The sequence below is a fragment of the Leuresthes tenuis genome, unplaced genomic scaffold (genome assembly GCF_036924035.1).
Source record: "Leuresthes tenuis unplaced genomic scaffold, fLeuTen1.0.hap1 SCAF_17, whole genome shotgun sequence".
Classification (NCBI taxonomy): Eukaryota; Metazoa; Chordata; class Actinopteri; order Atheriniformes; family Atherinopsidae; genus Leuresthes; species Leuresthes tenuis.
In genome coordinates, this window is record NW_027325371.1 from 3,541,150 (window position 1) to 3,555,759 (window position 14,610).

Below are 14,610 nucleotides of genomic sequence, written 5' to 3' on the forward strand. Positions count from 1 at the left end.
ACTGATAAACAGTGATTAATCGCCTTTATATCCCATTTTACTCCCACCAAAAGTGTATTAACTATAGCTATGATGATATTTGGAATATGTCTTGAATTCTGCAACAATTCTTTTTTTTTTTTTTTTATGAAGAAGGGGGGAACAGAACCGGTTGAAATCCTGGTCGAGGTATTTTTTCCTTTCTTTCCCTGCGACTTAAAGCAGCCTTTTTGCTGCTCATTAGAGAGGTTTTGTTTCAAAAAATGTATCTCTTATTTATGTTTCCCATCTTCCCAGCTGGCAAGCATATGTTGTCGTTTAGGCTTGGCAAACTCCAGCGCCATGTCAAGACGACTTGAAAAATTAGCAGCCAATAAATCACCCAACCCCTCCTGCTTCCCCTGCCTGGAGTGGTGGACCACACTCCCTCTGATTTATGAGATGATTTGGGAAACGTGTGTGTGTGTGTGTGTCTGTGCGAGTGTAAAATGGAGAAAGCGTGCATGGAAGAGGGAACATGTATTAGTGTCTGTGTTCTACTTTGGTTATCTATTTCTGTATGCTGGTATTCTTTGGTCTGAGAGGAAGAAGCAGCAGGTGAAAGTGTCCCGAGAGCACATATAGGTCCCAAAAAGGACTGAGAGAAAAGTCCATCTCAACTTGTCCCGATGTGTACGTCCTGACACGTGCGCATGTTTGTGTGTGTAAATAATTATCAGGGGAAGATGTTGAAACCAAAGGAGTGTTGGGGGGAGGAGGAGGAGGTGAGTGGGAGGCGGGGGAGGAGGGGGTGAGGGGTTGAGGATGAAATAAAAATGATAGATGACTGCTTTCTGTCATGGACAGTTATTTAGAGGTTCGCCGTAAAGCTGTCCGGGGAATGAACAGATTTTAGTCTAATGAGCAGAAAGGAAAGCCGTTAAAGTGGCGCGATGTGCTCAGCACTTCTTCCAAATGAAATAGTACCATTTCCCCCTCATTAAAATGCAAAGGGTTCATATAACATACAGCAATAAAGCTGGCATGTCGAAGCAGAGAGAGATAGGGAAAACCCCACTGAGCTCATCTCATTCCTCCATTACTGAGACCAGAAGGAATAGCGGCCTTCGACAGGGTGGGTGCCAACAATATCGCTCACTCAATCTCCCTTATTCGGTTAGCTCTGTAAAAGTCAATCTGGCGCACTTGGCAAATCCATCCACAGCAGCAGCCTCCACAATCTGATAACAGTTGCAGGGGCGCTTGCTCTTGAAATCATTTTTTTTTTTTTTTTCCAGCTTTACAGTTGCACACCGAGCAAACAATGGCTCAGGCTCCCTCAGTCACTCACAGAAGCTTGGATCATCCACTGCTTATCTGAGCTGCTCTCAGATTCACTTTGATTTAAGGGGAATTTCATGTTCAGTAGGTTCAGGATGAACCTGATTGTGGAAATTCAGGGGTTAGATTGGGATTGGCTGCGGCTGATAGTGGCCTCAGGTACAGCACAGTGCAAGTGGTGGAAGGTGGGGAGAGAAAGAAAGACAGAAAGCATTCTTCTAGCTCTTACCGGCATACAGTTCAGGACCATAGACAGCTCCTACTACTGGATTCAGCTTCCAGCCTGTGAACAAAGAAAAGCTCAACTCACCGCGGAAACTTAATGGAAACAGTGTCTCCTCTGAAAAGACTTTACAAAGTAAGTTTGGCACGTACCATTTGTGTAGGGGTTGGCCACTTTTTTGTTTGTCATCACCCGTGCTGTTGCATTGTTCACCTGTTTGGAGCAGTAAAACACACCCTGTGATCTCACACACCTTTACAGCACGATGCAAACATCCAGGAGGGGCCACAAGCAAGCAGCGAACCAAGAGAAACATTCCTTAATTCATCAAATAATAAACAAATGACAATGTAAATGTTTTTGATTCGTTTTGTCATGACTTTTAGGGATTTTTTTACAGAGAGAACATGCAGCAGGTATGAATAAATAAAAACATCCTTCAGTTTCAGTAATTGGTTGGATAAACAAATGGATTCCAAAAGAAAAACACAGACAGTGCTTTGATTTTCTTCTGCGGACCTGATGAGAATGACCGGAGGGGAGGCTTGGTTTGTCGTAAACAAAAACAGAATTAGAGCAGGCAACGTTAAACGATGGCGAAGGGGGGGGGGGGGGTGCTGGTCTTCTCAGACTCGATAAGAGCCCAGAGGATGATGGCATGCACTCATTCTGCTTTGTCAGGTAACGTCCAGGTTGACATGTATGGATTCTGCATTCGACTGAGAGCGAGTTACACGCACCATTATGCATGCATGCATCCAGGCGCACACACACACACACACACACACACACACACACACACACACACACACACACACAGCATGCTTATGCGTGGGTTTAAAGGTAAGTTGAGAAGGCAGCAGGCAAGAAGGAGAAAATGTGGGAAAAGGGAAAAAATGAAAGCACCTCTATTTTGCGTCCCTCTACGATTGTACCGTTTAGTTTCTCCCGTGCACGATCGGCATCTGTGCTCGTTTCAAAAGTTACAAACCCAAAGCCCTGAGAGAGCGCCACGTTAGCCACAGGTAGAGAAGAAAGGAGAAGATGGACACACACAGCGGAAAAAGAAAGGGGAAGGGAGGAGAAAGGGAAGAAAGAGGTGAGAAAACTGGAGTAGGTGAGCAGCAGTGGCGGCAGAGTCGAGTTGTAAGCAGCCAGATTAATTAGAGGCAGTTAGTGAGGTGTCAGGAAACGGCAAACAGAGAGATCCAAGGAGGAGGGGATACCGGCGACATGACCTCACACAGCAACACCAACAAACCTGCCCGCTTTACCCAATTAAACGGCACAGCTGTGGTGGCATCGGTGAATGTGGGGAAGCTGCGAATGCAGAACACCGTCGGCTGCCACCATCGCGCTGTAATTATCTGCACAACTACACAACGGGCTCCACTCCCTTTGAAGATATGGGCACTGGGAACGGGAGTGAGGATGGATTCTCTTCAGAGGGATGTTAACTTGATCTCTGGCTGGTTTTAATTCACTGCACTAATAGGTTGGACAAAAAAAAGTGAGTGGTGTCGCTGCAAATAGAGTCCTCTGTGATAGAGAAGAGCTCTGATATTGACTCTAGACCCTGACCAACATATAGCCAACCTCTCATTTCCATCCCCCAAACTCTCCCTGCCATGCTTCCCTGGGGGGGGGGTTTGTCACTTCTTGAGTTATGTGGACTGGGATGCTGGACCTGAGCTCTATAGTGGAGGCATTAAGATATTCTGGCCAAACAAGTCCCATTCCTTTAGTTTCTATAAATAAATATATATATATACTTATAGAAAGGTATGTGTGGGGAACAGGGAGCGTGGCCGGCACTGCCTGATAATTGCTTGAGGATGTAATACATGTGAGAGATGGTGAGCAGTGTGATCTTGCATGCATACACAGGATCCCCGGGCTGCTATTTCTAGCATAAATAACATGGGACCTGTCCTTGGGGAAAGAGAGATAAAGAAATAAATTCAAAAAAGGAATTGAGGGCAAAATTAATCCTTTGGACATTCACCCGACTGTGGTAACCCCCTCTATCTTTTTTTTTTTTTTTTCTTTATCATGCACAAATAATTAGCTTACAAGAAGAGAGAGTGGAGCCACCATTTTTCAAAGGAGACAAACATATTGAATGCAAATTGCCAAAGCTTCATAGGAAATAGATTATTTATTAATGGGCTGATAGGTTCATTATATAGCACAGAGAGTGTGAGAGGCAGAGAGGCATCATGGGTAATGGCTTTGTGGGGCACAAACAATAAATGCTTGTTACGGCGGAGGAGGCAGGTTTATCCGGTGCTCAATCTTGTCTGGCAGAGGGGCCTGAGTGCTGCAGCAGCATCGCCTGGTTCCAGGTTTCTCTGCATGCCGGTGAACCAGCCCAAAAGCACTCCCAGGTATGAATGGGAATCGATAGTATTCATGGCTCAACACCCAGCCAGGGAGCCTGTCGCCTTTATGAATGGAAATATGTGAAGCTTAGTACACTCTATTAAATGAACAGCTGGATGAGAAGCACTCGGCTGTTCACGCCGCCGCAGGCTTCACCTGTCCCGCTACGTGGTTTGGAGACTGATACTGCAGCCTCTTTCTCATGGCTGCCTGGTGCTCCTGGTTTGGGGTTCAGATGATTTATCTTGTCTTAAGTTTTCAGATTATATGGATAAAGTTTGAACTCACACCGTTGTTAATTTGGACTCTGGGAAGTCGTGCATTAATCTGCTGAAAATAGCACCCAACAGTTGCACTTTTGCTTCCTGCTTAACCGTAGTTTACATAAAACAACAGCGTCCTGATGTTTCCTGAAAAATGCTGAGCTTTGTTTATTTAAATAAATCTGCATATTTGTGACCTTTTTATAAAGACTAACAACCTCGGTGGGAACTGGCGAGCTTGAGGCCGAGAGCCGCATAAGTGGGGAAGTCAGAAAGTGCTGAGGGAGGGAGTAGCACATTGTTAGTTTTGGTCTTATCATTGGATTTTTGATGACAACGAGAACAAACGCAGAGGAAGGCCAAGCTCATCCTTCAATTGGCTGCTTGGAAATTAATATATGCAAACATACCATGTCCTGTTTGCAGTGTGAGGTAAAAGCAGTATCCGCCTGTAGATTTATAACTAAATGTATTCACTGAGTTATCTGATAAATCTGACTAATGTGGGAGCGCTTCAGTCAATGCTCGGGCTTCAAAGAGGTCCAGGTCCCTAAACAACTAGTTCTCAGTTCCATATGCTGGAGGACCTGCAGCCTGCTGGTGGATTAAGTGAATTTGAAACAGCTCAATAATAAATTGATTGACAGGGCTAATGATTCACAACTTGGGTGAGAGCTGCAACAAACAACAAAAACAATGGGGAGAGAGGGAGAACGAGAACGAGAGGCTGGGCGGATGCAGCTCTCCAGGACCAGGCTTAGAGACCACTACTCTCAGCCAATGTACACACCACACTAATGCCATCATTAGGAAACAGAAGAAGTACATGGTAATGAAGCAGCTGGCGTTCTAGTTCACTTACCTTGGATCCTCGCTCATTAAAGATAATCTCCACATCTAAAATCTTTCCAAATTGCTGCAGAGAGAAAAGAAAGAGAGAAGAGCAGGGATGGCGTTAGAAAGCCTCACTGGCTATGAATTCATGAGAAGGAAGACTGGAGAAAGAAAAACCATTAAGGCATTATGGAAATGTTACTTTTGTGAGGAAATGCTGGTCAATTTGCATTTGTTAGCTCAGCAAACAGTTGTTGAAGGTTGCTGGCATGGTTTGAAAAGAGAGCTCATTGCTGCTGCTTTAATGCCTCTTTGTATCTGTGTCAAAACTGTGAAATGAGACCAAAAAAATCCGAGATTACGTCACAGAATTTCTGATATTTGCCTTCTTTTAAAGAAACTTGGGCGGATAAGCAGTGACGTCATGGTGTTTTGATGTCGCCTGGACTTGAGGAAAGTTCAGTGCTACCTCTCTATCCGTTCTTTATTCTCTCTTTGTTTGTGCGCTGGCATAGTCAACAGGACCTAAGGGCCGGTCCCCAGGGCTTAACATGCTCCAGCCTTTCGATTTAACAGGCCTGCCTTTGGATCATTAGAAAACAGAGGAATGAAAGTAAACTGTAAGTTCCTCTAATGAGTGGAGCGAGTGCGACTTTTAATTGCTGTCTACAATGGCCGTATTATTTCATTAAAAGTAATTACCCTGTCAAGCGGTCCGCGTCGCCTTCATTTCAGCACAACAGGGAAGAAATGGGCCTTCCATGTGGTCGACGCTCAATGGGAATGGATGGATCGTTTGACTGAGCCACTAATAGGGGTTAGGAGGAGTTGGCTATTATCTGGCTGGAGTGAGTGGAGTGGAGTGGGTTTGAGGAGCAGAGGGTTAGAGGAAAAACTTCTGTTTGCTCATGCTTTCACGGGTAATGCAGCAACAAAAAAAATGCCATCTTCTGCCTCCTCGTTACATATCTGTTCCTCCATAGATCCTATCCACACATGTGCCTCCTATGGCGCTCAGCTCCACTGATTTGAACGGGGAACGCGGGCATTTATATCCCAGCGTGATGCCCCTTTCTCGCCTGAGAAGACAATGCTTCCCCCACGCAACGTGCAGATGCTAATTGTTTTAACCGAGTGTAATGGGCTTGTGGCGTCGATTAATTAGTTTCAGAGGAAGTCGTCTTTGTGGATTTCCACATGGCGCTGGGGACTGCTCGCTGCTCTCCACTGATCTCATGCACTTCTGTCCCCACCCACCTACTCCCTCAATCACACACACACACTCAGACACAGAAACAGCTGCATCAGCAGCACTGATAAACAATAGCTTCAATGGGAGGAGTCTCCAGAGGGAGGACAAGGGAGACTGATGTCATCTCCACTAAGAGGCTGCAGCTACATCCATCCACAGAGCACAAAAACAGACCCAAGTATCTTTAAGTTGGCTGACCAGCTCAGTGGCTTCAGTGCTTCTTAACGTGCAATTATACATTTAAGACATTTCAGTCCCGCTTCTATTAGATAATCATTTTTCAGGCAACAATGAGCAGCACTCCTGAAATGATTTAATGTGCACTTAAGATATATTTCCGAAGCTGACTGCCTGGAAATCTCAAACAACTGTACAGCACAAAGTTAGCAGCTTTAATCTGCAGCGAAGGAGCTAAAAGTTGTAAACACAGCTATATTTTTGGACTTGGAGGCTTTCTGTGAATAAAATTAAAGGCGGGCTGTGTTTATTTGGCCGTGAGCTTCTGAGTGTGGAAGCAACAAACAAGACGGAGGTCCTCCTGCCTCCACCTTTGATTAGCCTGAGTATCTTTAAGCCCTTCAGAAACCTATAATTACGCTGCTGTGGCCTGTGTGTGGAGCATGCTGGAGCACAGCAGCCAGTGTGACGGCGGGGTGGGGGAGGGGGGCCCTGATTGCTCTGGGGAACGCTGTGAGAGCCCTTACATGCGCTGAGAGAGGCACTGCTGAGGAATCCAGTCGCACAAATGAGAGCACCCTCCAGCAGCGCAGCGTGGCTCCTCCGCACAGAGCTCACTCGCGCTTGGAGTGTTTTCATTTCCTGCGCACTTACTAGCTCTCCGAGATCACAGTTTCTAATTACTGATTAACGTCCGCTGTGGATGCCCTAATGAGACCTTCATTCAGTGCCTCGTTAGGAGCTCACAGGTCGACTTTGCAGGGTGCGTCTCGGGCCCTCCCTCGTTGTTTTCTGCCGCGGTTGAAACGTTTGCCGCCGGTTTCTCTGGGAGCAGATGGAGCTCCTGGCGGGGCTTTGCAGCACCTCCACTCTCTTTCTCCTCTGTCTTCCAGCCCGCACGTCTGTGGGTTTCACTCAGGCGTAACAGTAATGGCGTATTGAGCCGGTGGCGCTCCAGAAGCCATTAGAGCTGGAGGGATGAGGCTTTGCACACGCTGATCACACAAAGGCCCATTGTGGAGGCCATGTCAGAGGGTGGAGCAGACCAGCTATCTCCTTGCCAAGCTCTAACCAAGACAATCAATCCCACAATCCTTCACTATGCCAACCACCGGGAGTGAAAAGGAGGGTAACGGGAAGGAACAGGCAACACGTGAGCGAGGAGGATGATTGAGGGAGACTGGGTGGGCTGCAATCAATTTTCTATCATATATCTGCATGCAGCGGCCGGGCACACAAAGCCTCCAAGCTAATTACGGAGGTGATTTGGATTCCACACGACCTGCACCAGAGCTGGGAACAATAAAGCCAACAATCAGAGAGAGAAAGCAGCCATGTTGTCTGCAATTTATAAAGCCACAGGTAGGGCTCACGAGTAATTAATATCATCAGCTGGATGTTGTCCTCATAATGACGGGAATTAACGCCTTTGGCTTCTAATGGTCCAATTAGTGCTTAACATTTTGAAGAACATTTTTGGCAATCGTCTCAATTCACATCCATTATGGTTATTGAATTTGGTTCCGTTCTTATTGAGGCTTTTGTGAGACACGAGGGCGAGCTGTTGCCTCGTTAATTGGCCAGGAGACGAGGACCCCTGGTTTCCTGATATGTAAACTCGTTAGTCTGCAGCTGACCATCCTGCAAGTGAAACCTGTGAAAAACGATTCAAACTGACAACTTAATCTCTTTGAAAGCTGCGTGAAAACAAAGAACAAAAGCTGTTAACAAATCTTTTTGATGGAGAAGTCAAAGATGGCGCGCACCAGGTTTCACTGCTCAGCTAACTCCTCCCTCGGGTTCACAACCTGATTGTGACGGATTGAGCTGTTTATCACCTGCAAAAACTCTGAAGCCGCTCTTCCCTTCCCAGACAACGGCACTAATCAATGCATTAACGAGATGACAGCGGTGCTTTCACACATTAAAAAAGCAGCTTTAGTTATGTGATGTTTTCCTTGAAGCCAAATGCTCCATTTCATAAAGCTGTAATAATTTCCTCTGACATTAGGGGAGGTGCAGCCCTGGATGTGAAACACTGCAGCAGTGGATTAATACCATTAAATAGAAAGTGGTTTAGATCATTTTGGAGAATCTGTAAAGCAACATTCAGGTCAGCGTTTTCACTGTGTGTCTGAAGCTGATGGAGGAATCCACTAAAGTAATTTGTCACTTTACTTTTATACCTACCCCAAACATTTGCCTTAAGTCAGGGTCCCGGAAACGGAAGGGAATGTTGGAGACATGTAACCTTTTGGGCTGCTGCTTCTCTGAAGAGTCTGAGTGCTGGAGCTGGAGCTGCTGAGAGCCCTCTGTTTGCGTCACATCATCTGTCTGCCGGGGGGAAACAAACACAGAAAAGACACAGGTTACTCATTAGCTGCTACAGCGTACTGTACCTCCTGGTCCTGCGGTATGAGAGCAGAGGGGGGGGGGATGTGAGGCCTGACTGACTAACTTACTCAGCTTCTGCCATTTTTCAATCTGCCGAGAAAGCCAAAGCGATAAACAGCCGATGACTTATGGTGTCAAACCTGAGGTTGTGCATTACAAATCCACTTATTAATCTCTTGCACTTAGCTCTTGAGCAACAGGGAAGATTGAAGGTGCTGACAAAAAGGCGTGGATATAGATCCCACGGAGCCCTGACATGTCTAGACTAAAGACACATTATTGGTGACGTTTGCACACAGCCATCAGAGTGCGAGGCCCAGAGCCCTCAGCGTTGTTGTTTCCATCATTATGCGAATGCGATGCTGACATTTCTATATAAATGACGTGTCTGATGTCAATGACAAATTCCACTTGTTTCTCTGTGTGACACCGATGATGGATTTCGCCCAGCGTTCTGGTTGCTTGTCTGTTTAGATGGACCTTGTTTTTGAGGCACTTTTATTTTCTGTGGGCAAAACGCACGTTTTATTTGCATTTTTAACAACCTGCCTTCTCTCTGCGGTTTAAAGTTTAAGTTTTGAGCTCCAGCAGCTAAACCTGAAAGTTTACTGTAGTTCAGAAGCAAATTACAAGCATCCAGAAATGAGCATTACGACGATTAGCTTCCTATAAAAACTGAATCAGGTAGAAAAACAGCAACGGAGAGTTCATGTGTACAAATTTAAGGACTGAAGTAGAATTTTGAGACATTTCTAACGAGTTTTTTAGCATTTTTTGCTGTTTTTACTCTAATTACATGTATTTGACAGTTTTAAAGACATGATTTTTTTGGGCCTCTTTTACATGTTTTACAGCTCGATGAAATTGTGATTTTCTTGCACATTATTTAGCTCAAGAACCTTCAGATTTATCCGGTGTTTTGTATTATAAACTTGTATTTGAAGTGTTTCCCACACCAGCAGCAACGTGATTAAAATATCAATCAAAAAGGGTCGAAAAACGGCCAATTCTTGTCATTTTTTCCTTAAAAAGTGGCTCTTTTAGTCTTTTAGATCTGAATGTAGCCTCCTTCACTCTGTTTATTTTAATCTGTACAGATTACTGTTTTTTTTAATAATTTTGTCCTACTTTTTGGTCCCCATTGTACCAGAAACTGTTCCTCTGATGCTGGGGATACTGTTCAGAGCAGAGTTTCAGCACAACAAAGCTGCAAAGAGGCTCTTAATGCTGAAGTTATGAGCAATTTTCTGTGGGCAGAAGCTCGTTGGTCAAACGCACGTTTTATTTGCATTTTTAACAACCTGCCTTCTCTCTGCGGTTTAAAGTTTAAGTTTTAAGCTCCAGCAGCTAAACCTGAAAGTTTACTGTAGTTCAGAAGCAAATTACAAGCATCCAGAAATGAGCATTACGACGATTAGCTTCCTATAAAAACTGAATCAGGTAGAAAAACAGCAACGGAGAGTTCATGTGTACAAATTTAAGGACTGAAGTAGAATTTTGAGACATTTCTAACGAGTTTTTTAGCATTTTTTGCTGTTTTTACTCTAATTACATGTATTTGACAGTTTTAAAGACATGATTTTTTTTGGCCTCTTTTACATGTTTTACAGCTCGATGAAATTGTGATTTTCTTGCACATTATTTAGCTCAAGAACCTTCAGATTTATCCGGTGTTTTGTATTATAAACTTGTATTTGAAGTGTTTCCCACACCAGCAGCAACGTGATTAAAATATCAATCAAAAAGGGTCGAAAAACGGCCAATTCTTGTCATTTTTTCCTTAAAAAGTGGCTCTTTTAGTCTTTTAGATCTGAATGTAGCCTCCTTCACTCTGTTTATTTTAATCTGTACAGATTACTGTTTTTTTTAATAATTTTGTCCTACTTTTTGGTCCCCATTGTACCAGAAACTGTTCCTGGAGTTTCAGCACAACAAAGCTGCAAAGAGGCTCTTAATGCTGAAGTTATGAGCAATTTTCTGTGGGCAAAACGCACGTTTTATTTGCATTTTTAACAACCTGCCTTCTCTCTGCGGTTTAAAGTTTAAGTTTTGAGCTCCAGCAGCTAAACCTGAAAGTTTACTGTAGTTCAGAAGCAAATTACAAGCATCCAGAAATGAGCATTACGACGATTAACTTCCTATAAAAACTGAATCAGGTAGAAAAACAGCAACGGAGAGTTCATGTGTACAAATTTAAGGACTGAAGTAGAATTTTGAGACATTTCTAACGAGTTTTTTAGCATTTTTTGCTGTTTTCACTCTAATTACATGTATTTGACAGTTTTAAAGACATGATTTTTTTGGGCCTCTTTTACATGTTTTACAGCTCGATGAAATTGTGATTTTCTTGCACATTATTTAGCTGAAGAACCTTCAGATTTATCTGGTGTTTTGTATTATAAACTTGTAAATGAAGTGTTTCCCACACCAGCAGCAACGTGATTAAAATATCAACCAAAAAGGGTCGAAAAATGGGCAATTCTTGTCATTTTTTCCTTAAAAAAGTGGCTCTCTTAGTCTTACTTTTACTTAGTGTAAGGGTCTGAATGTAGCCTCCTTCACTCTGTTTATTTTAATCTGTACAGATTGCTGTTTTTTAATCATTTTGTCCTACTTTTTGGTCCCCATTGTACCAGAAACTGTTCCTCTGATGCTGGGGATACTGTTCAGAGCAGAGAGTTTCAGCACAACAAAGAGGCTCTTAATGCTGAAGTTATGAGCAAGTAAACAACACAGAAGTGTTGGAAAATGTATATTTGAACAATTGAAGAAAGAAATCACTGCTCATAGTAATTACCTTTATGACCACAAGAGGTCACTCATCAGGAAAAGATAAAGTTTGTTTTGGGCCTTTGAACAAGCAGTAAATGCTGTGGTTTTTCTGACAGTTTTCCTTTCACATTAGCAAACAAATTAATAAAAGGAACCAAAAATGGATCCTGATTTCGTGCCGGCGACTCTGGAAGACGACTAAATAAAGAAAGAGAGAGCGGCGGGAGGGGGGGATGAGAAATGAGAGAGTGGAAGTGGCAGATATTGAGCACAAAAGCTGTTTGAATGTGATATGTAAACTGCAAGGTCTCCTGGGAAGTGCTCCGAGCACAGAACACACACTCTGCGCCGGCTGGGGAAGCAGACACAGACACAATCTTGTACTGATACAGGCGTGGAAGGAGAGGAGGCTCAGATGACGCACACACTCTCACACTCGGATAACCCTCGCCCTGCTCCGAGGCTGTCGGATGGCTGCAGGCCGCTCGCTTTGTGATGCATTTCCCACCATTTAGGAAATGGGCTAAGGATTTATTCATTATAATTCATCATCACGGTATTATCATTATCATCATGATCATAATGATGATCGCCTTTATTATTCTCATTATCATAATCACAATCTCCACTGTAATGGCCGTCATTTATTTGGTTTTTATGGCCCATTCGGAGACGGTGACATACATTGTTAGCAGTGACAGTTGTTTGATTCAAGGTCCCACTTTGTCTCCCCTGCAGCCATCCAGGTATGCAGCAGCTTCCCCGAGTCCCACCTGGGCTTGACTGTGTCCAGCCCCGAGGTTAACAAGCACTAAAGGACACGAGAGCAGGAAAAGTCTCTGAGCCACGAGTGAGGAGTGGATTTGTGACGGAGGGAGACGGGTGGAGGGGTCCTAACTCTGGCGTGTCCTCTTGCGCTGGAGGTTAATAGCCTGAGTAGCCATGTTGGGCCCCGGGGGCGACACATTGCAGACAGATGCTGGGACTGTGGAGGGTGACAAGGTACCAGAGCCCCACGGGTCAATCTGTTTCATCGGTCACACATGACACTTATCGACCTTTAGCATATGTTGCCAGACTACTGAGCACCGCTGTCCTCCAGCCCTGTCTGTGTGGCGTTTTATCACGGCAGTCGCGTGTTTGCAGACATCCCGATTAACTTTCACTGGGTGCTCAGACAGGCCAGCAGCCCGCTGACATCAGGGGCAAACACACATACGGAGAACACAAATGCTGAATCGCTGACTCCAAGCACCCCAGACTGCATACTACTAACTCAATAACTTCGAGTGTCACCGAGATCCAGGACGCCTGCCTCTGCGCTCTGCTCCTGAGGCTCCAACCTGCCTGCCTGGTTGTGAAATGGTGCTGTAGCAGTGGAAAATAATTACCTCCGTATTACCATAGGAGGCCACCTTCAGTGGCACTTTACTGTCCCGACAGCTGCTGTCAAAGGGAGGAGGAGGTGGGATGCAAAACACAGCACCACCGCCAAAGCCAGCAAAGCTAAGAGTGAGAGAGCTGTCAACTCCAGCAAGTCTCCGGCTTCCTGTTCAGTCATTTCTCTAAAAGACTCCCTTGCTGTTATTTGCAAATCGCCTGCAAAGTGCTCTGCTCAGCACTTTCCCCCCTCCTTGCAGAGTGGCATTACAAGAGCATAATTGAAACTATCTGATTGGAATGCTGCCAAGCAGGTAGATTACATCCGATTAAATAGGAGTTGGGGTGGGTGGGGTGGGGGGGGGGGGGGTTTAGAGTCTTCGCTCACAAGAATTATAATGCCTGAGCTTTAATTCATTACTTTCCTCTTCCGGTGCTCCACTGTTTGTTTTCTTTTTCTAAAGAAGCAGCAAATATATCCTCTCCATCACCAGAGAGAGCAGGGAGTGAGTGAGAAGAGGGTCTGAGCTCATCTGCCTGATTTGTGTAAAGCATCCTGGCATTCAGAGGCACTTAGGGAAGAGTAGGCCCATGGACACGAGTCCCACCTCCATGAATCATCTCTGCAACACCTGAGCTGCTCCTTTAAACCCTTTTACACCAAAAATCGGTGCATTTATGCAGGTTTTTTATGACTCAGCAGATAACAGGAAGTGGTGGCATCTGACCGACCAGTTTCTGATATTTAAGACTTTTTCGTAAGATGCATGGTGTTCCTGTGAGTTTCTAAGTTCAGGTTTACATCTGCTGACTGGAGCAGGAGGAGATAATCTCACATGGCTGCAACATGCGAATGGTTATCTGTTCCTCTGGAAACCAAGATGTCATCAGGTGTTAACTGTGTTTTACTTGTAAAAGACTGGAAGTTTAGGTTAAAAGCATCACATCTGGCTCATTTTGAGATGAACTGACAGACATGCTTCAGAGCTTTGGTTCAGCTCTGCTCAGTTAACACTCACCTTCCGTATCTTAAATCTACTGAGATAAATGTCTTTTCTCACTGTCAGCGAATTCCATCCTTTGACCAAACAAGCAAAGTAATCTTCCAGCTCCGCTGGGGTCCAGAGAGCTCCGGTGACACCCCCGTGAACCACGCTGTTGCACCAGCTTTCCTCATCATTTCTAACCCTGCAGCTGGAAATATTCACCCTGAATCCTAATCCAAAACAAACCACAACTGTATCCCTTAAAGAGGGTATCTTTGAAAAGGGAATTTACAGGAAAGAAACCCAGCGACTCCTCCCACTTCCAGATAACGCAGTCGTCTTCTTTTACATGCTGCCATCAGCACTGCCTCTGAAAGCTACACCCGATGGTGTCTCCATCCCATAAACACAGTTCGCGAGGGCGCGGGTGAATGTTTGCATGTGCTCGGCCATGTTTTCTGCGTACTCTCCTGTGTGTGCGTCTATGTTATCACAGTCGCCCAGAATACCCTTTGGAAAGTCTGTGAAAAATCTGGAAATGAGTGCTGCCCTAATGCCACTGCCTTAATTTGTTATCTGAAAAGAGAATGATTACTCATGAAATTCAACCAAACCTCAGACTATTTGAACTGAGCCAGATAACGAGCT

General features: G+C 44.7%; 1 protein-coding gene across 5 annotated transcripts in view; it reads right to left on the reverse strand.

The window, feature by feature from the left end:
* rbfox3a (RNA binding fox-1 homolog 3a) overlaps positions 1–14,610 on the reverse strand; it is a 445,121-nt gene that overhangs the window by 21,817 nt on the left and 408,694 nt on the right. For all 5 annotated transcript variants that reach the window (XM_072368746.1, XM_072368744.1, XM_072368748.1 and 2 more), the window contains 5 exons: positions 8,621–8,764; positions 5,030–5,083; positions 2,429–2,521; positions 1,675–1,735; positions 1,529–1,582 (listed from right to left, as the gene is read on the reverse strand). In XM_072368746.1, coding sequence (XP_072224847.1) covers positions 1,529–1,582; positions 1,675–1,735; positions 2,429–2,521; positions 5,030–5,083; positions 8,621–8,764 — 406 coding nt within the window. The remainder of the gene's footprint in view (positions 1–1,528; positions 1,583–1,674; positions 1,736–2,428; positions 2,522–5,029; positions 5,084–8,620; positions 8,765–14,610) is intronic.